Here is a 24783-nt window from a genome sequence, read left to right as displayed (position 1 = left end):
GCCTATAGACACTGCTTGAACCATATATTTTACATGTTCTATATTTTACAAGTTGCATGATTGAGTTGATGGTTGCCACGTAAGCAATTATATACAGGAAATACGTAGAGAATTTAAGAATTTAAATTAAAAATTTGGAGGGTATGAAATTAAATTATCAATAAAAATATAAAAATATATCAATTATATGAGAATTTTAAATTTCGAAGGTGCGATCGAAGTCGCAACACCCTTTAATCGTTCATGGTTATATCAACAAATCAACATTTGAGCTGGTTTGTAAGGGGACTACCATAAGTTATTTCTCATGTACCACTTTCTACCTTTGTAGTTGGTCCTTAATTTTTTTTCAATCCCATAAAATTCTCAATTTTGAATCCCCTTTCTCTATCTCTTATTAATTCAACCATAAATTTCTCTCTTTTCTAAATCTTAGTCTTTAATTTATCAAAAAATTTTAATCTTAACCTTGTCCAGTCGTAATGTAATGGTAAAATAATATATCATTCTTTATTTTTTTAATTTATTATTTAAAATCAAGCTCTATATCTTACTTATAATGAAAATAATGTGTCCTTACAAACTTTAATCATTTTTAATGATTTATTAATGAAATATTAAATTAATTATTTAAAGTAACAGAATACCCTTCCATAAATGTTTGTTTTGAATTTTCGCTGAAAATCTTAAAAATATCCGAAATGACTCTCTATCATATTTAGAACGGGAGAAATTTTCTATTAGATCATAATTTATATATTAAAACTATTTAATTTATATTACTTTATGATTACCTTACATTAATAAAAAATATTTATTTTTTATCATCAAAACAAATAAATTAAATTTTGAACGAACGTCCAAGAGAGTGACCGGTAGCAAAATTAGTCCAATTTTTCACAAACTAAACTCAAATCCAGTTAATTAAAGGATTAATACAGAAATAAATGTCTTTACCTAAAATACGATTTAGTGATTAAAAAACTTTTTACTAAAAATTAGTACTTAATATTTTTTCAGTTACACTTTTTAAGTACCTACTATTATATTTTTTTAATTTTTTAATAATAAAATTATTAATTTTTAATGAAAAAAAACTTTATTTATTTACGAAAGGAACCCCAATTCGATCTTTAACTCGTCTTATGGGTTTCATTTTTTGTTCATTCTTTTCCTCTGTTTATGCAAAGTTTAGGACTTTTTGTTTGTTATCTCTGTAAGCTTTCAATGTTACTGCATGATCTGATGTTTTTGTTCTTTTAACGAAATGGGTTTTGCTGAATTGGTGTTAAAATATAGACTGGGTTCTAAAGTTCAAAGCTTCTGGGTTTTTGCTTACTCTGAAAGAGTTTAATTTGATTTAAGAAGATACTTTATTTGGGAATTGCGTTGATGCAATTGTCTAAGAAAGTTGTAGTTTTTCGTTCAGCAGTATATGAATTCACTTTGCAGTATTTGAGAAATTGAACTATCCATTTAGTTGTTATGCATTAGAAAAAAAAAATTGGGTTCTTAGGCTTTCTAAGGGATTTATCCCGCGGGTGCGGTCGTTTCGGTTGCCTTGGTTGCGGACATAGGGGTGCTATTGTGGTGATTGCGGTCATGCAATAACAGTCGGATGGCACCACTACCGCTATATCGCGGACTGCTATTGCTATTGGATTTAATAAATGCAGTAAATTGCTTTGTTTGGATATACTTTCGTTTTAGTTTTAAATCTTGCTATAATAGATGAGTGGCTCACTTATAAGTATCAAGAGAAAATGGTCGATGTTGTGATGTTAAATCTATATGTTCTGAAGCAATTAGCGCCGCATTGAGTTGGCTGTTATGGTAATGATATGTTGTATGCAATCTTTTAAAGTATTGAATGATAGATATACTGTAACTTTAACTGGTAGACCTTGTAAAGTTCGGCTTTCTAACTGCAGGTTGAAAGTATTTGTCATTTGTTTACGTTTGCAAGTCATATATTTCATTGGCGTTGCACCGAATTTTTATCTGTGTTAAAAGTAAAGTTGAATGCCAACTTTAATTTAAAATTAATGTTCATGGTGCTGTATTTTGCTCTTTGATCGCAGAAGAGGACATAGGCAAAGCTGAAAGGGCTTACTTGCTGCAATTCGTGATGGTGGAAGTATGGTGGTCCGTTCTTGGGGCTGCTATCCCCGCGGTTATAGCGGGACAGGCTTTTAGAATGAAGAAAAGGCATGTTGAAGAACAGAGAAGTAAGACTGCCAGGGAAAGGGAGAAGAGTTCTGACGAAAATTTTGTTTGTGAGAGAGTCTGCACTTCAAAGAGAATGCTGAAAAAGGTTGGGGCGTTTTCGAAAGATCCAATTTCCGACACGTGTGTAACTGTATGTGGTGTGTCTGAGCCCGATGTATGCTCCGATGCTTGTGCCCGCACTGTTTGTGTCAACCAACATCAGAATTCAATATTTCTCTTAGCACATTTTTCTCTTAGGTTTTGCACACCAAAACGTCTAGAACATGGCGTTTAATTAAAGCTAGTCAGTGACTCCTGTCTCAGTTTCATTAGTTGGTCTCAAAGTAGTGAACCTTAGCGAGTCCATTTTAAATTCAATATTTTGGGTGATTGTTAGAATGGAATTTTTCTTTGCAATTGATGATTAAATGTTGTTTAACCTTGTTTTCTACGTTTTGCTGCCTGCCTCTTCGATGTTTGATGTTTGTATCATCTTCCATAGATGGTTAGGGATGACGAAAACTGTACCATTTCAAAGCTTAATTTTACTATTTGATTTCTCCACTAATCTAGTCTTATTGTAAGCTACCTGTTTAAGCATATTCAAGTATCTGAATTTCTTGTGGTTCACGGCATTGTCAATCTGTGTTTTCATGCATAACATTACCAATGACTCTTCCAGCAATGCTTATCTGCTAAAGGAAAAGATAAAGTTATGCTTAGCACTGGTCTTTTAAGCAAGTTAAACAAGCCTTTTTGTTTCCTCGATGTCCGACTAGAAATAGCCGGGATCGATGATGCTTGAATTAGGTTTCTTGATCTGTTGGATGTCATTTTCTATAGGTAACTACAGGATTTCTGTTATGAGGAAACTTGATTGAAAATGGATGTGAAATCATTTATTTCGAACATTAAAATACTGTAAGGTTCACCCAGAAACGAAGACTAAAAAAGATGATAAATTTATAACAAAAAAAGCCGACATACAAACATGAAGCAATAAATAACTCTACTGATACGATATACGGGTTATGTTTAAAGCTCATCACGAGATTCGTTTTATCTGAGGAAGCCTCTTCAACCTTCTCTGCCGTCATCTGTTCGGTTTCCGCTGCAGGTTTCGGTATCCTTGGCTCAGTTTCTGCTGCAGGTTTCGGTATCTTTGGCTCGGTTTCCGCTGCAGGTTTTGCAGTTTCTTCGACGTCTCCTTTCTTAGACTCTACGTTTTTCATCACTGTTTCTTCACTGTGAGGAACAAAACATGTTAATGTGAATGCGTAATAAGGAAAAGGGAAGAGAACCAAAAACACCATGGAATCATACCCTGGCTTGGGTGAAGTGAACTGCAACCGGAAATCATGGACGATGGTTTTGATCCTCCAGACGAAATTTTTATGTGCTTTCTTCAACAATGACATGGTTTTCGATACGAACTGGAAGGGAGACGGTTTGTCTTCATTAGTGGCCGATTTCTGCTGCTCGCTTTGACCGATCACTGGCACGATTTAATGCGAGAGGAGGATAAACAACAATGTGAAGCATCTTCTTGATTTGTTCATTGCTTAAATTTTGGAAAGATAGTAAATAAAGAAAGAAATAAAAGGAAGTGGTATTTGCATTTGATCTTGTGCTTTGTAGTTTGTAGTAGGCGGTTTCGAGTTTGTTCACGTAGTAATAATTAAAGGAAACGAGGCGTTTTCGCCCAGCTTCTCTACCACACTCCCTGAATGTTTCAAAAGTAATTGATATAAATATGTGGCTAAACTATGATAGTCACTAAAGCATGGTGGGGTTCTATTCTGATCACTGAACTAAAAATTTTGTCATTTTTAATTATACTTTTTATTAGTATGGTGGGAGTATAAAGTAATAGTAAGTATTCAGAGTATTTCTTTGCTATGCACACACACTATGTTGACCCAACTAGGGGTCTAAACGAGCTAAGTCAAGCTCGAGTATTGTTAAGCTGGACTCGACTCGAAAACTCGCAAGCTTAAAATTTTCAAGCTCGACTCGAACTCGAAATCTTGAACTGAAGCTCGTGAGCAGCTCGAAATGAATTTTTTTTTTCTCTTAAACTTAACTCGATTGAAGCCTCAAACTCAAACATGAACCTTAAATACATGAAATCTTACTGCATTTTAAAAAAAATCAATACATAAATATTAATATTATTAATAATTTTTTTTAAAAAAAATAAAATCTTAATATATTATATTTTCGAGCTTCTCACGAGCTTTTAAGTCGAATATCGAGTAGCTCGTTTGGGCTCGTTAAGAACTCGAGTCGAGTCCATTCGATCCGAGTATTTATCGAGCCTTGATCGAATCAATCTCGAGTAGCTCGCGATCTGTCTCATCTCAGTTAAACTCAAAATAAAAACACACAATAATAGGTTTTAATTAGATTCGGTCCCCCTAAATTTCCTGGAATTGGACTTTTCTTGTTCAGAATTGTATGTTTTTTCAATCCTTGATGTTATGTATTATTAGAAAATGTTTATTTTTAGCACCATTTCTCATGGATTTTCTTTCAGGAATAAAACTCCCCCCTGTTTCATTCCCTCAATCTATTACACAATTATCTGCATTTCCAGTCCTATCAAGGTATGTCGATGCCCTTTTTGTTTCTTTTTTGTCTGAATTATTACAATATCCTGAGTTTCGTGTCTTTTTTTTTTACTCTTATGTTTCCATTATAATTAACCAACGTGATATTCAGAGACGATCAGCACTCAGCAGGAATTGAGGAGGAATCGCCTGCTGCAATGGCGTCAACGAAGGACTCTTTAGCTGTGTCGATTGACGAACCGAAGAACAAGAAAAATGATTTTGAATCCTTGAAGATTGAGCTCGAAAAGGCCGAAGAATTGGAGGCGAAATTATCGGAACAAGAAGCTTCGTTTCATAAGCTGAAAGATGAATTGAACGAGGCCAAATCCTTCAAGTCCGACACGATTGATGTTTTGTCTGATGATCAAGACAGAATCAAGCGACTTTATGAACAAATCGAGGAAATAAAAGAATCCGAGAAGAAGATATTTGATGCATTCATGGCTCAATCCAAAGTCTCCGAGCAAGCCAAGATTCAACTCGAAGAATCCAAGAATCAAATCAAGCCTCTACTGGAAATCCTGCAAAATCGGGGCAGTCTGTCATCGTCGTCGATGGCGGATGACCGATTGACAAGACTCGAATCCAAGCTTCGAATCACCAAGGAGAAATTATCTCGCGCCGAAGAGAACGAGCAATCTTCTTCGTCGAAAGCCAAGAATCTAGCCGAGGAAGTCCGACATCTAAAAGATGAACTGAAATCCATTACCGATGCCGAGGAAAACAACAAGAAGGCCATGGATGATTTAGCCTTGGCATTGAAAGAAGTGAACACAGAAGCAAACGAAGCCAAGAACAAACTCTCTTCGACACAAATCGAGCTAGAAAAAATGAAAGGATTCATCAAAATCCTCAAGGCGAAGCTGAGGATGCTGGAAGGGAAGTACAACGAGGCAAAGAAAGAAGCGGATCTATACAAAAACACATCGGAACGATTGAGAATCGAAGCCGAAGAATCCCTCCTGGCATGGAACACGAGAGAGATCGGATTCGTCGAATGCATTCGGAAAGCCGAAGACGAACGCAACGCGGCGAAAGAAGAATGCCAATCGCAGCTCGAATCGCTTCAAGAGGCGGAAAACATTAACAAGAAAGCCAAGGAAGAGAATCAGAAGCTTCGGGACATCATGAAACAGGCCATAAACGAAGCCAACGTAGCCAAAGAAGCCGCTAACATAGCCCGAGCCGAGAATTCGCAGCTCAAGGACGCCATTGCCAAAAAGGATGAAGCTTTGGATTTCCTTTCACAAGAGAATGAGACCCTCAAGATCAATGAAGCGGATGCTGGTGAAACCATCAAGGAGTTGAAGAAGATGTTCTGCGAAATAGGCAACAAAGGAGTTTGAAATGTCCGATGAACATGAAACTGGTAAGAAAACAATTTTCTTAAAAAAAAAGTGACGAAGAAAGGGTTAAAGAAGATGAAAGTGACGAAGAAGATTCAATGTTAGCAGAAATTTCATACACTGTAGCAGTAGGAATTCATCCAGATTTAAATGATACAAAAACATTATTTTTTGTTATTTTAGGTAAAATGACAAATTTAATTGTAATTGTTTACCCTTTTTTATTAAATTAACGCTTATTTTTTTTTAGAAAATAACCTTAGTAACCGAAAATATCTTGTAATATACGATTTTGACCAACTTTTTTTTGATTTGCCAAAATGACCAAGTAAATCGCAATGCGATCGATAATTCGCAACGCGATCTCCGGTATCGTAAATAAGTTTCCAGATTCGCAACGCGATAGTCGAAGTTCACGTTGCGATTCATTCCAAATTCGTTGCGACAGGCGAAGCTCGCGTTGCGATTCATTCCAATTCGCAACGCGATAGTCGAAGTTCGCGTTGCGATTCATTCCAATTCGTTGCGACAGGCAAAGTTCGCATTGCGATTCATTCCAATTCGTTGCGACAGGCGAAGCTCGCGTTGCGATTCATTCCAAATTCGTTGCGATAGGCGAAATTCGCGTTGCGATTCATTCCAAATTCGTTGCGATAGTCCAAATATTGCATTTGTTTCTTAAGAATTTTCTCTAAAAAAATAGAATTTGCGCGTACGTGTCGAAGACACGTATTACCACGACCACGACCACGACCCGAGACGGGACGGGACGGCGACGGCGCGCGAGAGTTCCCCTTGTTCTCTATCACTCAACAAGGAAGTGAGAAAGCCAAACCTTAAATATCATTCCCAATAGTGTTTCCAATACTATGTGGGATTGAGCATTACCAACACTTGTTTCCAATACCATTACCTTCATTGTTGTAAGAGTTTAATTTTGAAACTAAAAAATATTTATTCGAATAAATAACTTACCCTTTGAGGACTTTGATCATAAATGAAGTAATTGCTAAAATTAACTCTGATTCGGGTTCTTATAGTGTTCAAATGACTTACTTGCAAAGAGTAGATGATGACCAAACAACTCGATATGTGTCCTTTGTGTCATTATCAGCTAGTTTTCCTAGCATCCTCAGTTGAAAACTTCCATCATTGTCTCCTTTGCATTTGTTTGGTTAATATTTTTCTTCCATCAAAGTCTTCAAGGGTAAGTTAATTATTCGAATAAATATTTTTTTAGTTTCAAAATTAAACTCTTACAGACAATGAAGGTAATGGTATTGGAAACAAGTGTTGGTCAATCCCACATAGTATTGGAAACACTATTGGGAATGATATTTAAGGCTTGGCTTTCCCACTTCCTTGTTGAGTGATAGAGAACAAGGGGGACTCTCGTGCGCCGCCGCCGTCCCGTCTCGGGTCGGGTCGTGGTCGTGGTAATAGTAATAGTAATACGTGTCTTCGACACGTCCGCACGAATTCTATCTTTTTAGAGAAAATTCTTAAGAAACAAATGCAATATTTGGACTATCGCAACGAATTTGAAATGAATCGCAACGCGAACTTCGCCTATCGCAACGAATTTGGAATGAATCGCAACGCGAACTTCGCCTATCGCAACGAATTGGAATGAATCGCAACGCGAACTTCGCCTATCGCAACGAATTGGAATGAATCGCAACACGAACTTCGACTATCGCAACGAATTTGGAATAAATCGCAACGCGAACTTCGACTATCGCAATGCGAATATGTAAATCGCAATGCGATAGTCGAAGTTCGCGTTGCGAATCTGGAAACTGATTTGCGATACCGGAGATCGCGTTGCGAATTATCGATCGCATTGCGATTTAGTTGGTCATTTTGACAAATCCAAAAAATATTAGTTAAAATCATATATTATAAATCATTTTTGGTCAGGTTATTTTCTCTATTTTTTTAATTAAATTTATCCCTTAACACTAAAAAGATTCTAATAAAAATATAGTCTAAAACATTAAATTTGAAAAGGTTTTAAAGTGATAGTTCACTTGTCCTTCAGGTTAATATAATAATTTTTATCTTATGTATCACATCAATAAATAATAGTATAAAAATATTATAAAAAAACTGAAAAGAATTATAAAAAGATTTTAAAAATTACATAAAATATAAATTGATTGGCATTAGAATTTGGAATGACATGTCAATTGCGTTAATAATTTAATTAATCAGTATTTATATTCAAGAAAAATAACTATTTAACTTTTTCTAAAAAAAAGTTGAGGATTTTTTTTAATTTAGGATCAAGTTTAGATAAAAATAAAAATAACAAAAATACATTGAAATTAAACTTATTATTATAGTATTTTTTGTATGTATCAATTATATTTGTATCTAAATTTGATGTCATTAGTAAATGTCAGTTAAATAAATTTAAGGTTTATTTTATAGTTTTTAAATATTTAGTGATCAAAAGGATCACTTGATCATAGTTTAGGGACCTCTGGTGTGCTTTACCCATAAAAGTTTGACATGTACAAATACAATTGAACCAAATAAAATTTCATGTGCATAAATGTACTAGATTGAAATTCATATATCTCATTATAAATTTTTAGTTTTTAAAAAATTTAAATGGTTAAACTATCTGCTAGAAATATTATGACTAAGAAATGTCAATAGTAAATTTTCGATATATAAATATATAAAATTTGATAATCAAAGGGTCGTTGTAGTATAGTGGTGAGTATACCCGCCTGTCACGCGGGTGACCCGGGTTCGATCCCCGGCAGCGGCGCATTTTTTTCTTGTTCCCGCTCCTTTCTGTTATTAAAACGTCGTCGTTGGAGCAAATACAAGAGCTTTATAAAATTTGTAGAAGAATTTCAAAGCTGAGAAACTAGAGGGAAAAAGAAAAAGAAAAAAAAAACGAAATGGAAGCACTGAGGAAGCTTGAACAACTCCACAGAACTCTTACTTTTGATGCAATCTCATAATTTTGTTTCCTCTTTAACTCCGGATTCTAATCGCTTGATCGCCAATCTCATCCTTCTCTTAGTAATCCCCTTTTTTTGTTTGTTCTTTTTCATCACATTTTAACTTTAATTTTTCTTATTGCTAAATGAATCGGTTTTCCAGTTACAACCATGCGGCGAACTCAATTTCGACACCAAGTGCCGTTTGATTTCTGAATGTTTACCAAAATTAAGCTTTCCCTTTTCCAATTGATGGTTAATTTCCCCTTTTTTATGCTTGTTGTTTTCAAAAACTGCAGATTTCGGTTAGCTTTCTGGAAGAAGCATCAGAATGGGTTAGTTTGGAAACTGATGAAAGAGGTCAACATGTTTTTTGTTTTTTATTCTTTTTAACTTTGGTTGGTTTCCTGCTCTTTATGTTCTGGTTCCCTTTTTTTTTAAAAAAAAATTGCAGATTACCAAGACATCGATAATCCGCCCGATGAGAAAGATTGCTTCTCACGGCATATAAACCATGATGAGGTAGCAATGGTGGGACTGGAAGCTATGGAACGAGCAAATTCTACACTTGAGGATTTTGTAAGCACTAAAAAAAATGGTCTTTAAGTCATACAGTTTTAAATCAATATCTACACCTTTATCATATGAGCAAATGGTAATCGTATGCTTTAATAATCTTACTAATGAATGATCGAAGGAATGAACGAATGAATACGTGTGGTATTGAGCATGGGGTTGGGGGTGGATTTTGCCTATGCTTGTGACAAAAGTATTCTATTTAATGATCCCAATCAATGTTGTTATGATTGTGTTTGATGTGCAGATCTTATTTTATGTTTCATGGAATGGACATAAACAGCCCAAACACGATATTTATTGTCATCGTTTCTATGCTTCTATTTATTTTCAATCTCTTTGTGTAGGGACAAGATGTCTATAGCATTTCTGTGTTGCCGGAGGAAGGAAACACGAATCCGAAATGTACACCACAGTTAACTTTTCTGAGCCTCGTAGAAGTTCCCTTTTCATCTAAAAACCAGATGCGTTTGGATGCTCAATTGAGTTGTCACAACTGCATCGATTTGAAAGTCGATAGTGAAGATGCTTATTCATCTTGCATTCTGGACGTAAACATCGAGAAGGAGATTCCTGACATACTTACATCCAGTGATGAAAATGTTGGAAATTCTAAAAGTGAAGGTGTACTAAAGGTAAGTTTGATATTCCTATCTTTATATCATGAGTTTTAAAGCAAATTTCTCCATTTTAGAGGGCATATTCAGTGAATTACAGATCATACACTTAGTATGGAATATACAAAATTCAATTATTTAGTCATCAAAGCCCTGATGGTTTTCCTTGGGTGTTGGTACTTTTTTTTTCACTCTTAATACTAATGTTATATCTCAACGAAACAGCATTTGCAGAAGGTGCTGCAGAGACAGTCAAGCTTAAATATAGGTGAGAATTCACAACACTTTGAACTGTTCATGTGTTAATTTGCAGGCCTGTAAACATTTTCTAATACCTATTTGGAACGATAGTGTCCCCATCTTCCTCATAATCAATGGAATAATTTTCCATTTCCTTGATGCGGTCAGTGATTGCTTTATTTTGCATAAGAGTTGCTAGTTTCTTTTAAACAAGAAACCATCCAAAAGTACGGAATATCATGTTAACCAAGCTGTTATAGAACAGTTCAAGTTTCTAACGTTTCATGCCCATCATTTAATGTGGTGGTTTGTCAATTAAACTTCCATTTTTCAACGAGGATTACAGCAACTAGCAGAAAAAAGAGGTACCCATGGTGATTCACGATGATTGCTATTAGAGTCGAAAACATTTGAATCTTCTTCTAGTGGATTTATGAGCCAGATCCCTATAGGGAATTGGCTCTAGTGATGATTCCATTTGTTTAACTATTACTTCCAAGGGTTTTGAAGAATTCGAAGATTTAACTTTATTTAGTCATTTCTCCTGATCAGTGAACGTTTTTAGCTACATGAGCGTTTTTGGAATCATGTGCTACCTTTTATCTGCAGTATTTTTGAGTTTCACAAGTAGGAACTGTCCAGATCTTTTGGTTATGCATCTCGCGTGTTTTATTCTTCATTCCTTTGGTACCACCTTTAGAACATAAACATCAAGCTTGATTTGAAAAGAAAAATCATCAGCCTAGAGGGTTCAAGATGCGCCAATGAACAGATGGAGAAGACATAGACGAGCTGCATCATTTGATTCAAGGAAAATAGTCCTCCTATTCTTAATCCTGTAAGCACTTGAATTCTTATCAAACAAACAGTTTGTTTTTGAACTACATATTTCTCGTAAGTGGTTCCATGTAGAAACATTTTGTTCAATATAAACATCTTTGAATATAACCCAATGAGTAACAAATTAGATGGTTCTACCGTGATTGAGCAGTGAAAAATATATTAGGAAAGACTAATTGGAACTAGTAGATACCCTAAACTGAAAATATTTAAGGGCTAGTTGACCACTATGAAGGAACGATTTTGCTTAGAACTTGTAGGTTTGGGATGTCAGGGTGATCGAACACTAACCCTACTACTCAATAGTAACTGAGTTTGAAGTCGAGCATGAGAATGGAGCTCATTTTCACTAGTTAAACGAGTTTCATTGAGCCTAATTGATCAAGTTTGAGCAATATGATTTTCGTGTCTTGAATTTTGAATTGAGCTCGAATTTCTTACAGCATGTACTCTGCTCAACTCGGTTACACCCTTACTCCTAACCTGCCCTAAACAGTTAAATTAGGTTTGCATGCAATTGTTGTTGGCTTTTTGGCAGTGACAGCAGATATTATTCAAGTTCTACCATAAGGTTTCCTAGTACAAGCAGTAATCTGAATAGTCCTTTCAATCAATGACATTGCTTTCTTTCTTTGGTTCAGGTCAAGTTTGGGGACATTGATATTGATTTATCTGACGTTGAGAGTTAAGGCAAACTATTAAAGGGTTCGGTTTTTGGATGCGAGCACCGGATACGGTTATGTTCATATTTTTTTCATAGATTTTCATGATGATCATATCCTCTACTCATGTCTACCGCCTTCTACTTTATGCTTTTGAGCATTTTTTTTCCTTGAAATTTCTTGAGAACTCGTGTTTTGAGAACAGATGCTTTAAGTTTAGCTTGTAAATGTCAATAAATTTGGCATCCTATTTTTCACTGTAAATATGACTAGCTTAAGTATAAAATTGTCCTTTTATCATTTGCCAAATGAGAGTTTTACAGTTCTAGAGGTTGAAGAGTTGTGCTTTGAACTAGGTTCGGTAATTTTGAAGGACACGTTTTAAATAAATACTCCTAAATAATAGAAAGTAGAATAAACATGTTTCTACACATTTAACGAAGTTATTAGAGATCACAATACTCAAATTTGACTTTTCAGTTAGATACTAACAGCTAGATGGTACCTATACAAAAAATTTACTCGATACTTAATCTTTGATATGAATATCATATAAACAATATCAATACCACATGAACCAGTATTGATACCTTGAGCTTAGAATGTCTAGATTTATTCCTAATATTTAAAGGGTATTGATATTGCAGGAACATATTTATATAAAAGTGCAAAAATAGTATTTAGAGTGTCTAGTAATTCTGATCTCACAAACATAGATTAACATTTTATATAAACAATAATAATTCTTTGAACATAACATACACAAAACTCCTTTCGCTCAATAACAACCTCTTAACAATCAAATATAAAGTAAAGAGAAAATAATAGTCCATATCCCTAGTGGTTTTTACACAAGTCCTTCCATGGCAGCTGCAATTGCAAATATTTCATAATCTGCAGCACAGTTGCAGCCTCCATCAATGCCTTGGCATCCACAGCCATCATAATTCTTCTTCATCCTTTGTTTCCTCTTCTTCTGCTTCTCGATTTCCGCCATCGCCGGACATCGAACCAATTTCATTGATACACGTATTGAAGGTGGCTTGACACCAGCTTCAACATCCCCATCATTCATTGTGACCAATGTAAGCCAGCACTGGTCGACCTCCATATTTGGTGATTCAAAAACAGCCTTCCATGGCATCTCGGCTCGGCCCAAAACCACCGACTTCCCGAGTTTCCTCCGCCTTCGGAGCTCGAAAACTAGAGTCTGTTGCTTGAGGTGGTTAACTGATTCATCAGATGCCGAGCATTCCAGAGAGAAGAACTCGTTCCACATGATGATTTGAGATGATGAGTTTGTGGAGATTTGTTTGGTGTTCAGTTGGATTTTGTTGTTGTTTCCTGCAGGGAGATAGTATCTGATAAAAAGGTTCCCATGGGACTTGAGCTCTATGTTTTTAGCCTCCAGGATTCTCAGTTCACAAACCAAATGGTGTGGAACTCCCATTGAAGACAAAGAAAATGATTAATATTTAATTGCAGATGTGGTTGTGTTTATCTGAGACTGATGGGTTATATATTTATAGGGCTAAAGAAAAGTGGAAATAAAGTGGCATAGTGGAAGAAAGTGCATCAGCCACCATAATTTGTTCGTTAAAAAAGGGTCTCTTATCAATCATGAATGGCCGGAAAATCTTAATATCCGACCCTAGCACTTGCAAAATCTCAAAGAACTGACTGGCATCGACCCTCGTTATTATCATGACTGTCTCAAACATTTTTAAAAAAATATTCCTTATTGAACAGTTAATTTAGTATTTTACTAATAGATTTTAAGTGGAATCCATCAAACGATCTCGGGAATAAAAAAGAGTGTTGTTCTTCCTAGAGTTTTCGAATTGTCTATAAAATATGTGCACATTATCGATAACTAAAAATGTTATGAATAAATATCACTTTATAATCACAGCATCCTATTGAAATTACAAATACTAAGTTAAAAGAATTGACTTGCATTGGCCCCAGTTCTTACAAGCTCTTATTGATCAATCATTTTTTAATCCAAACTCTAACATTGTTGGATGTTCTTTAATTCTTTATATTGGTGTGGTAGCATGGATGTTTCACAGCCACCCACTCAGTCGCCAAAAAAGTTCATTATCGATAGAGCAGATCAATCGAAATCAACCCAATTTAATCAAATATATTCGGTTAATACAAAAAATTGGTTTGCTAAACATGTATCTTTTATTTATATTAATTGTTTTTACATGTATATGAGTATACACATCTTGTTGTCATTAGAATATGGCTCGATATTTTTTTTCTTCGGAGAACAATTATTTCAATACTCAATCCTCTTTGAACTACTTCTCATTCATTAATGCTAACATTTTGTTGATCTCTCGAGAAATTCTGGTTCGAGCATCTGCATTGTAGGGTGTGTATTGTCGATAGAAAATAAATACTACCTTATAATTAACCCAGAATTTACAATCGGTCATTTATAGTAATTTTAGAACATCCAACATTTTACTTGATTCGGTATGATTGTTGGGCTTTATGCTAGTCGAGTCGAGTTCAAGTATAATTGAGCTTAATTCGTTTCGAAACATTTAACTCAAAATGTTTAAATTTGAACTCAACTTGACTCGAAAATTTGGGAACTTAAAATTATTAAACTCGAAATAAAAAAATAAAACTCGTATTTGAGCTCAATTCAAAGTCGAACTCGAATATGAAACATAAGGGGGGAAAACGAAAGTTACTTAAAATTTTAGTAATCGTTTATATAGTTTATCCTAGAAGAAAAGTTATCAAATCCAATAATTTACCCTTTAAATAAATACATTCTATATCATTATTCCACGCGCTAGTCTCTAACACACAAGACACCACCCAATCAAACCCCTTTTAACTGTCATTTCTTGTGGGACCCGTTGAGCGTGAGTTAACACATTCGCCTAAGCAATTGAACTTACGTATTTTTAATAGGAAAATGATAAAGAGTAAAGTACATAAATGACCCTCTAACTATAAGGTACTACTTTATTAAGTTTCTTGACTATTAAAAGTTACAAAATGATCATTTAGAGTATAGAGTGTTACTTTGTTGAGTCCCCCGACTATTAAAAGTTACAAAATAATCACTCAACTATTCATTATGTTCCAAACTCTTCATTTTACGTTAAAATTTGATTATCGTCTGAGCAGAAAGTTAACATGATAACTGAGGGATTATAGTCGTTTGAGATTATGAGATGTCAACAAGTTAACGTTTAACTCAAACTTCCATCAATTTTTTAATGGAAAATGATGAATTTAGAGTATAATGAATAGTTAAGGGACTGAACAAAGCATAACTCTATAATTGGGGGACCATTTCTATATTTTACCCAAAAATGAATTAGGACACTACTAATCGCTTGCTTCCTTTCTATATTGCTAAAACCGTATTTTCCCATTTCCTTTTTTTTTCTGATATAAATTTTAAACAGTAAGATCTTCACTTTGATATCGGAATCCTTACCCATATTCACACATAAGAGGGAAGACAAAACAAAAGCATCTCTATAGTTTTGGCTCTCTCGTAACTTCTTCAAACTCACATTTTGAGCAAAGAATTGAAAGCTTTTTAGATTCTTACAAGGTATGATCTTGTTTTTTTTTTTTTTTGAATTCTTATTTCTGGGTATTTTCCCTAGGTTCTGAAGTTTATTTTTCAAGTAGTTCAGTGTTCAATTGTTGTGTTGTACTGTTCATATATGCCACGAAAGTTTGGCTTTTACTAATATTTTTTTTGAAACAATATATTATGGGTTCCTTTCTTTGTGCTTTTTGTTCGTTAATGGGAATGTGCGATTAATATTGTTAAAAAAACTTGTACTTCATATCCAATTGAGTGCAAAATGTGGTAGTTGAGTTCAGAATGATGCCCTTTGCTTGTTCATGCAATGATCTTCATTTCGTTCCTTGTATTTGTTAGCATAGGCATTAGAGAAGTAATGGGATCATTTTGACTTTATTCAATTCTTTTTGGTCTTCTTTTAGTTGATATTGGAACTGAATACAAATGCTTACTTGAGGGAAACCAGTGGAAAGAAAAATAAAATATTTTCCACTCAAGGAGTGTTTTAGTATACATATTCTGTCTCGTGTATTACTTTTCCGATGGGGGATGTTCGATCGACTAGGCAATAAGCTTTTTTACTTGGACTCGGGTGTGAGTGTTAGACACAGGTATGTTTAAACTTTTGAAGGTTCTTCCATGTATTTGGATTGTCCTTATACTCGGATATTCCATGTGTTTAAAAGTTCTTTTAATTGGGAACCACCACAAAGTAAAAACGTTAACTATAGAGAAGACAGGAATATTTTTCTTCTCCTCCTCCGACATCCACCTGTTGTCCGCCGTCGTCGTCCGCAACCCGCCGTCGCCGTCAACCGTCCGCCGCCACACTCCGATCACCGTTTGAAGTCGTTTTGTTCTGGGAAGATTGACGGCTTACGGTGAGTTCATTTCTGGTCTTAGATTTGCGATAGGGTCATTCTATCAACACAGATCTCAACGAAGTCCACTGCCGACTAAAGCCGCTTCCCGCCGTCCGAGCGTGACACCGCCTCTCCACTGGGCACAGCGTCTTCTAACGACCAGAACTAGTGAACTGGTTCGGCAAGATATTACCCTATCCTCCATCTTTCCGTTTTTGTCCTGATTTCACCATAGATCCACAACCCCCGTCTCAGACCAGGCGAACTCGAGAGCTCTCCGCATCAGCTGCGGTAGGTGCAACCTCTGTGAGTCACACTAGTACTCCCTCTGGATTCGACGGTGTAGCCATTTCTTCATATTCCGATAAAGAAAAACGTGACAGGAAGATTGAAAAGGAGAGGACAAAGCTTTGGAAACGGAATAGGCGAGCTTTCACCAGACGCATGCTGGCCGGATTGAGGAAATACGGTAATTTCCCTCTTCCTGTGCGCTCTGATATGAATGATGTTCTGGCAGCCTTGGCCCGAGAGGCAGGTTGGACAGTTGAGCCGGACGACACTACCTACAGGCACTCTCCTTCCCACCAAAATCAGCAAAATGTAAGAGTCGTTTCTGCGAGGTCGGGTGAACAACTTCTTTCAACTAGTTCTCTGGAAAAATGTTATGGTAAAGGAACATTAGATTTGCAATCACCTGCTGTTAGGATTGATTATAGTGGTATGTCTCCTTCGCAAGGTGGGAATGATAGGATTGAGAGGCTTTCGTTAGTTGAAGCAACACCCGTTCTTTCTGCTGTTGTTGTAGATCACATTGGAACCAGGGGGATAACCACGAAGGGGCAGTTCAAAGATAAATATTCTGAAGTAACGAGAAGGAGAATAAATGGATTTCAAAATTGGAGGAAGGATGGTCATACAAATGGTAGTAATGGGTATAGAAGTGGATGCGTTACGCTATTCATTGAGAACCTACCGGAGAAGTTACATTGGAAGAGACTTGGATTTTTTTGGCACACACGGTCAAGTTATTGATGCCTTCATTCTTAAAAAGAGGAACTCGAATGGGGTTCGCTTTGGGTTTATTCGCTATGCTACAATTGAAGAAGCAAGGATATCGATTTCAATGATGAATGGTAATCTTATTTATGGCAGTAAAATTAGAGTCTCTTTGGCTAAATATAAACCCCGACAGTCTTACTGGCGAAAGTCCTCGACAGTTGTTCAATGTAAGTCTGGGTCGGAAGATATTTCGAGGATTAAATACTGTGAAGTTGAGGGCGTTGTGGACGAAGATAAACTTGACGTGTTGAGTAATTGTCTTGTGGGGTGGTGCAAGAAATTTATCAAGATTTGTAATCTTGCTAACCAAATACAAGCCAAAGGACTAGTTGGTTTCACGCTAATGAGAGCTATTGGTAATGTAGTTTTATTGGTTTTTCAAGACTCTGTTTTATTGAGAAGCGTGAAGGATGATAAGTTAGAGCTTCTAGCAGAGTGGTTTTCCAGGGTGGAAACTTGGTCGGATAGCCTAGTGGTGGAGTGCCGTAGTGTGTAGGTAGTTTGCGAACGTATTCCTTTCCATGCTTGGAATTGGGATACCTTCAAAAACATTGCAACTAAGTGGGGCAAGTTAATAGCAATAGACAACAGTTGTGAGTTTCCAACGTCTTTTGATCGAGCTAAAATTCAAATACTCACGAAAGCCCAAGGGAGAATTGATGAGATGTTGGAGTTGAAGGTCGATGCAAATTTATTCAATATATTGGTGCATGAAGTTGAGCCTTCTTTCAAACCTAATTCTTGGGTCCCTGAAGATTGCGATGTTTCACTAGAGTTTGTTCCTCCAATTGGGTCGTGACTTTTTTGGCAGTTGCATTCAAAGGCGTTTTTTTTAGTTTGTGGTTGTAATTATTGGTTTTTATTTTGCTATGTTATCTTTCATCTTCAGGTGTATTTCAGAAATAAGGTTATTGTCTTAGGGGCTTTTTGTTCGAAGCTGAAAGATTTTTAAGTGATATGATTTTTGTAATGGCTTTTATTCCTGTATGAGGGTTCGATGTTACCATATGTACTTGGTATTATGTTTAATAAAATATGAGGCACTCTTTTCTTCCTTCAAATGTTCTTCAACATACTTCTAAGTATGTGGAATAATACGAAGGGAGTTTTTAATGAGACCTCCAACTTCTATAAAAAAAAAGTTCTTTTAATTGTTCATTTTTTAAGATTTCTTCCTTTGCAACCTAGATGCTAATTATATTTATCATTTTCATAGTGTCAAGGCTTTTTTTATGGTTCTCGTGTCGTGAGGGATATTCTTGGTGCCATAGGACTCTTAAGCCGATAACAATCTAAACATTGATAAGGTATCTCCGAATTGTCCATACCTGGGGTGCTTTTTCTGTGTTATGAAAGAAGGAAACCTAGTAAGCGCATAGCCAGTATTATGAAATTCTTTAGATATCTTCCTTTACAAGATGATGATGGTCAGGTTCTTCCCATCAGTGGCCTTTGGAATACTGCCATGGCACATCCTAACAATCCTGAATTCATCGAGTTGGGAATTTTCGAGTGCATGGCTGCACTGATCTGGAAAGGTCTCAAGAATCTTCGCTGGCTTTCTCACGACTAAAATATATATATTCCTTATTACGCGGCACATATTATTGGATCCTACACCATGAACATGGAATAGTTTGCAGAAACCGCTGTGCATGCTGGTATAATTCCTCCCTTGGTTGAGCTTCTGAGAGGGCGGCTGACTTGGGTTGAACAAAGAGTGGCAGTTAGAGCCCTAGGACACTTGGCTACATATTCAAGCACTTTTATGCTGTAGCAAGTCATGGAGAAATTCTCTAGCTCTCCATTCAGCTTGCAATGAGCTCACTGGAAATAGTTTACTCTCACTTTTGTATATTTAAGCGTTTTATAAATGCATGTAAATACATCAGCATCCTTCTTTAAATATATTTTGTATGATTCGCTAAAGATAAAGGTCAAATTAGTTATGGATTTAATCCCATTCTAATTTTCTCATTTTTAAACTTTATATTTTAAAATTTTTAATCTTAATCTAAACAACAACAACAACAAAACCCTATTCCCATATGCAATGGGGTAAAGGGGAGGTAGAGTAATAGGCTGCCCCCAACGCATGGTTAAGAGCAGCTTCCGTGGAAGACCTAAATCTAATAAGTCAAATTATGTTTTCGCTTTACTATGAATGTGTAATCTTGAAAACTCTCATCACTTTAAGTGGTAAGAGTTTTTAAGATTACGCATTTTATAGTGTAACAGGACGAACAGTAGGATAGAAAGATCCAACTATGAATAATTTTAAAAAATAAGCATATTTGTATCGAATACATACTCGAATCCAACGGTCATCTCTAAGTCCAGATAACATAACATGAAAGCTATCACACCCTTGGACACAATTGTTCTCTACACTCAAAATCTGTATTCACTTTCTACAAGTGAAAATCACACGAAGAAATCACATAAAAGAATGCTTGTAAAACATGTTTTACCTTTTTAAACCAAAGACAAGCCGAATGTTCATGTTTTGCATGCCGAGTGTTTGTTCAAACATTTACTGGTCCATCTTCAGCGAGCTGCATGTTGAACACGTGATTTATCTCAGTAGAATTCGAGGAACTAATGCGTTGATACAGATTAAAAGCTAAAAGCAACATACGGCTTGCAAGCTAATCAAGTTCGAGAATAATGCAAACTACACTCGTCATAGCTCGAGGTGGCACAATTTAAACATACAAAAACATCCGAAGTGATCATCCAGTAGTAGGCATTTATTGACCCCTCAAACCCTTAAAAAGTGATAAAACCATAAAAATTGCTTATTACAGGTGCCTAAAAGTTTCCTGATATGGTATTAGTTTGATTGCACACTACAACTCTTCTGCACCTCAAACTTTGATTCGAAGATATGGGATGGGATGAAACTGCACGCGCTATAAACTCGTGACATGTTTAGATGTTTTGGGGGTTCTAACAGGGTCATGTCCTTGTAACATGTCTAGATAAATGTCGGAAATAGGTGTCGGGGAACAGATATAATAACACCAAACATGTAGAAATGCATTAAAACGTTGTGGAACATTAAAATGTTCAATTTTACCTTTCATTGTGGGTTTTTCATATTTATCTTCCCCCTCATCTTCATTCTTCCATTCGCTATCATCGTCATCGTTGTCATCACCCATTTCAGCCCTTCCGCCATTTCCTTCATCACTTTCACTAGCTGTCTCCCATTCTGAGTCATCTGTATCCGGTCCGTACATGTCACCTGCTTCACCGTCACAATGAACACCCCCAAGTTTAACAGCCGACTCTCTAAATAACCAAGCTGCACGCATTTGCTTCTTGACTAATCGTTCAGCATAGTCGGGAACCTTATTTTGCCTCAGCGTGAGATCTGGGTCGTTTGACTGAGAGCATTCATTTATGAATAGAATGGCATCGAGCAAGCTCTCTTTAGCTAAACCAAGCATGTCATAAGCCTGAGCTCTTCTCCACAAGCTTTTGGCATGACGGTTAACTGGATTGTGAAGACACAGTGCACGTGTAGCATCACTTATGGCAGCCAAGGGTTGCTGCAATAGGAGATGACACTGAGCACGATTACTGTACAGAACAACTCTCTCCTTCTTGGATCTCGTTGGACACAACGATATTGCTTCCGAGTATTTTGATGCTGCTCCAGATATATTTCCCGACGAGAAAAGCGAGTTCCCTTCAAGCTTGACCACTAAAGCAGCAGCCTGTTTAATATGGAGATCCTCCTTTGGCATATTCTTTTCCCACTTCAATCTTTGCCTCGAAGTCAATATTTCTTCAATCAGTTCTTTCGTACGGTTACTAAGAGAGCCATGTCTTGTCCCTTGTGATTGAATGCATTCCTGAAGAACATTAACAATGGAATCTCCAAGTTTCTTGTGATCACCCAGAGCCGTAATCTCCGCTAGGTCTACGAGGGCAGGTACTGCCTTATCTATCACCTGTATAACATATATGATGGGTTTTATGGATAATATGATTAATATCATAACTTCAAAAATAAAATCCAAACAAGTACACATGGCGAAATTTCTCGTGGAGGTAAACTATTTCAAAGATCATTGCATCAACATCTTAAAACTTATTCGTCATATGAAAGCTTGAGCATAGAGCTCTAGCTTTCCTTGTTCAAATAGATATAAAGTTTCTCACCCAGATACGAGAGGAATATACCTTATGGCATGTACTTGGATCTTGAAGCAACCAAAGAAGACAATCGATAGCCATGTACTGCCAATCATCAGACGAGCAAGCAATATTACACAATGCCTCAATAATACCTGGACAGCTTGCAACAGGTCCCCTACCAAGCTTATGGTGGCAGATGGTTCTTAACAAACCAATACCAGCTGGTGAGTTTTCATTTACGAGTCCACCCCACATTCCCGGTAGTTTTACGAGAAATTCGGGTTTGCATATGGTGGGAAGATACTCAGGCTTGAAAGCGAAGCAATTAATGAGTTGAAGGGACCAGCATTGCAGCTGACTTGCCCATTCTTCAGCTTTCCTCGACTCCATTTCAACACCACCCATACCACGAGTAAGCAGATCACAGTGATAACTTAGCCTTCTATCAACATTCTGATAAAAGTGAGAGTAAACTTTTTCAAGTGAACTCATTGCAAGCTGAATGGAGAGCTCGAGAATTTCTCCATGACTTGCTACAGCAGGAAAAGTGCTTGAATATGTAGCCAAGTGTCCTAGGGCTCGAACTGCCACTCTTTGTTCAACCCAAGTCAGCCTCCCTCTCAGAAGCTCAACTAAGGGAGGAATTATACCAGCATGCACAGCGGTTTCTGCAAACTCTTCCATGTTCATGGTGTAGGATCCGATAATATGTGCCGCGTAATAAGGAATATATATATTTTGGTCGTGAGAAAGCCAGCGACGGTTCTTGAGACCTTTCCAGATCAGTGCAGCCATGCACTCGAAAATCCCCAACTCGATGAATTCGGGATCATTAGGATGTGCCATGGCAGTATTCCAAAGGCCACTGATGGGAAGAACCTGACCATCATCATCTTGTGAAGGAAGATCTCTGAAGAATTTCAGAATACTGGCTCTGCGCTTACTAGGGTTCCCTTCTTTCATAACACAGAAAAAGCACCCCGGGTATGGACAATTCGGAGACACCTTATCCATGATTAGATTGCTATCGGCATAAGAGTCCTATGGCACCAAGAATATCCCTCACGACACGATAATCAAAAAAAAAAAAACCTCAACACTGTATGACAATGATAAATACAATTAGCTTCTAGATTGCAAAGGAAAAAATCTTAAAATTGAACATTTAAAAGAACTTTTAAATGAAAATCATGGCATGAACAAGCAAAGGGCACGATTCTGAACTCAGCTACCACATTTTTGCACTCAGTTGGATCTGAAGTACAAGTTCTTAATTAAGACCCCAAGTTCCCACTAAACAAACAAAAAGCACAAAGAACGAAAGGAAAAAGTATTCAGGTAATCGAACAATCCAGCTAAAGAAACAAAACCCAGAATCTATTGTTTCAAAAAATATATCAGTAAAAGAGCAAACCTTCGTGGCTTATATGAACAGTAGAACAGAACAATGGAACACTTAACTACTTGAAAAATAAACTTCAGAACCTAGAAATATTACCCAGAACAAAGAACTAAAAAAAACACAGAGAGCAGGATGATACCTTGGAAGAAACTGGAAAGGCCCAAAAATTTAAAATAAAAAAGCTGTTTTTTTATGTTTTCAATTTTCAGTGATATGGCTTTCAGATCTTTGCTCAAAATATGAGTTTGAAGAAGCTACAAGAGAGTCGAAACAATGGAGGCGCTTTTGTTTGTCTTCTATCTCTTATGTCTGATTCTGGGTAGGGATTCTGACACCAAAGTGAAGATCTTACAACTACCGTAATCAAAACTTTTTTTTTTTTTATTCATATCAGAATTGGGAGAAAAAAAAGTAAGGGAGAAAATACGGTTTTAATACAATAGGAAAGAAAGTCATTAGTGTTAGTAGGGTCCTAATTCATATTTTTAAATAAAATACATATTTAGCACCTCAACTATTACTTTTTATTCAGATTTAGTCATCCAACTTTTTTTCCGTTACATTTTGATTTCATTTTGATCACTCACCGTCAAAAACTTAACGGTGATATTCACGTATCATTGTAAGATAATATCACATCATCATTAATTTTTTAAAATGTCAAATCAATTGTTTTATTAATTTTTTACGGTATGTGACTAAAATGAAACCAAAATTGAAATGTTTGGCATAATTTTAAAAATAATAATAGTTGGGTGATAAAACGGAATAAAAGTGGTAGATAAGGTACTAAACTTGCAGTTTACCTTTTTCTCACTAAAAATTATGTAAATTAAGTTGCTTAGGCGAATGTGTTAACACACGCTCTACGGATCCCACAAGAAATGGCCTTTAAGAGTGGTTTGATTGGGTGTTGTTTTTGTGTTAGCAGACAAGCGCGTGGAGAAATTATATAGAATGTATTTATTTTGAAAGGTAAACTTACTATAAATAACGGTCACTAAGTATGCTTCTTTTTTCCATTGATATTTTAAAGTAATGATTTAATTGCTATTAATTTATAATAACTCGGTCATTCTGTAGTTAACAAGCGTTACTAAGATAACGAAATATTAATTTGTTATCATAATATAATGTCATATTATCATTGATTTTTTTTTTTTAATTTCATATCAACAGTTTTGTTAATTTTTTAACGGTAGATGACTAAAATATGAATATAAAATGAAATGTCAAGTATGATTTAAAAATTATAATTAGATGAAAAAAACAGAAGAAACGTGACAGTTGAGGTACTTGACGTATAGTTTACCTTTTTTCTACTAAGGCGAATTTGTTAACTCACGCTCCACGGGTCCCACTAGAAATGGCATTTAAGCGTGGTTCATTGGGTGGTGTTGTGTGTTGGAGACTAGCGCGTGGAGTAATTATATGGACTGTATTTATTTGAAGGCTAAACTTAGTATAAACTAGATAGGTAAGTTTATAGGATATTATTTTATTAAGTCCCTTTATTATTAAAAGTTACAAAATAGTCAATGGTCTACTATAGAGAGTTATTTTATTGGGTCCCTAGACTATTAAAAGTTACAAAATGGTCACTCGACTATTCATTATGTTCCAAACTAATCATTTTCCGTTAAAAACAAACGATCTTTTGAGTTGGACGCTAACATGTTGATTT

At 36.0% G+C, this 24783-nt stretch overlaps 2 protein-coding genes, 1 long non-coding RNA gene, 1 other non-coding gene and 1 pseudogene across 4 annotated transcripts; 4 read left to right on the top strand and 1 right to left on the bottom strand.

Moving 5' to 3' along the window:
* The first annotated feature begins 1145 nt into the window (after nt 1-1145).
* On the top strand, nt 1146-2660 carry LOC120137908. The gene is made up of 2 exons (XR_005517465.1): nt 1146-1216; nt 2082-2660. It is a non-coding gene; the product is annotated as an uncharacterized LOC120137908 (long non-coding RNA).
* Nucleotides 2661-3624: 964 nt separating this feature from the next.
* On the top strand, nt 3625-6166 carry LOC120137805 (tropomyosin-like). The gene is made up of 3 exons (XM_039153464.1): nt 3625-3655; nt 4745-4814; nt 4930-6166. The coding sequence occupies exons 1-3, from the start codon at nt 3625-3627 to the stop codon at nt 6164-6166; spliced, it is 1338 nt and encodes a 445-aa protein (XP_039009395.1).
* A 2707-nt stretch (nt 6167-8873) lies between these two features.
* TRNAD-GUC lies at nt 8874-8945 on the top strand. The gene has a single exon. It is a non-coding gene; the product is annotated as a tRNA-Asp (tRNA).
* Nucleotides 8946-9067: 122 nt separating this feature from the next.
* Nucleotides 9068-12425, top strand: LOC120137804 (annotated as a pseudogene).
* A 7436-nt stretch (nt 12426-19861) lies between these two features.
* On the bottom strand, nt 19862-23437 carry LOC120137905. The gene is made up of 4 exons (XM_039153544.1): nt 23239-23437; nt 21743-22796; nt 20631-21510; nt 19862-20106 (listed from the first exon to the last, which is right to left on the bottom strand). Exons 2-4 carry the CDS (start codon nt 22709-22711, stop codon nt 20099-20101), a joined length of 1857 nt encoding a protein of 618 aa, XP_039009475.1. The 5' UTR covers nt 22712-22796; nt 23239-23437; the 3' UTR covers nt 19862-20098.
* Nucleotides 23438-24783: the final 1346 nt, after the last annotated feature.

Source organism: Hibiscus syriacus, unplaced genomic scaffold (assembly GCF_006381635.1).
Source record: "Hibiscus syriacus cultivar Baekdansim isolate YM2019G1 unplaced genomic scaffold, ASM638163v2 tig00110676_pilon, whole genome shotgun sequence".
Classification (NCBI taxonomy): domain Eukaryota; kingdom Viridiplantae; phylum Streptophyta; class Magnoliopsida; order Malvales; family Malvaceae; genus Hibiscus; species Hibiscus syriacus.
This window is presented reverse-complemented; position numbering and strand designations above follow the sequence as displayed.

What these genes read in the sequence shown, in the direction of transcription:
- LOC120137805 (XM_039153464.1), top strand. Translation starts at nt 3,625, where the DNA reads ATGGTTTTCGATACGAACTGGAAGGGAGACG. An exon ending in TACGAACTGGAAGGGAGACG is followed by an intron (nt 3,656 to 4,744) that starts GTTTGTCTTCAT and finishes ATTTTCTTTCAG; the next exon opens with GAATAAAACTCCCCCCTGTT. An exon ending in GCATTTCCAGTCCTATCAAG is followed by an intron (nt 4,815 to 4,929) that starts GTATGTCGATGC and finishes CGTGATATTCAG; the next exon opens with AGACGATCAGCACTCAGCAG.
- LOC120137905 (XM_039153544.1), bottom strand. Translation starts at nt 22,711, where the DNA reads ATGGATAAGGTGTCTCCGAATTGTCCATACCCGGGGTGCTTTTTCTGT. An exon ending in ATCCAAGTACATGCCATAAG is followed by an intron (nt 21,511 to 21,742) that starts GTATATTCCTCT and finishes TATGTTATACAG; the next exon opens with GTGATAGATAAGGCAGTACC.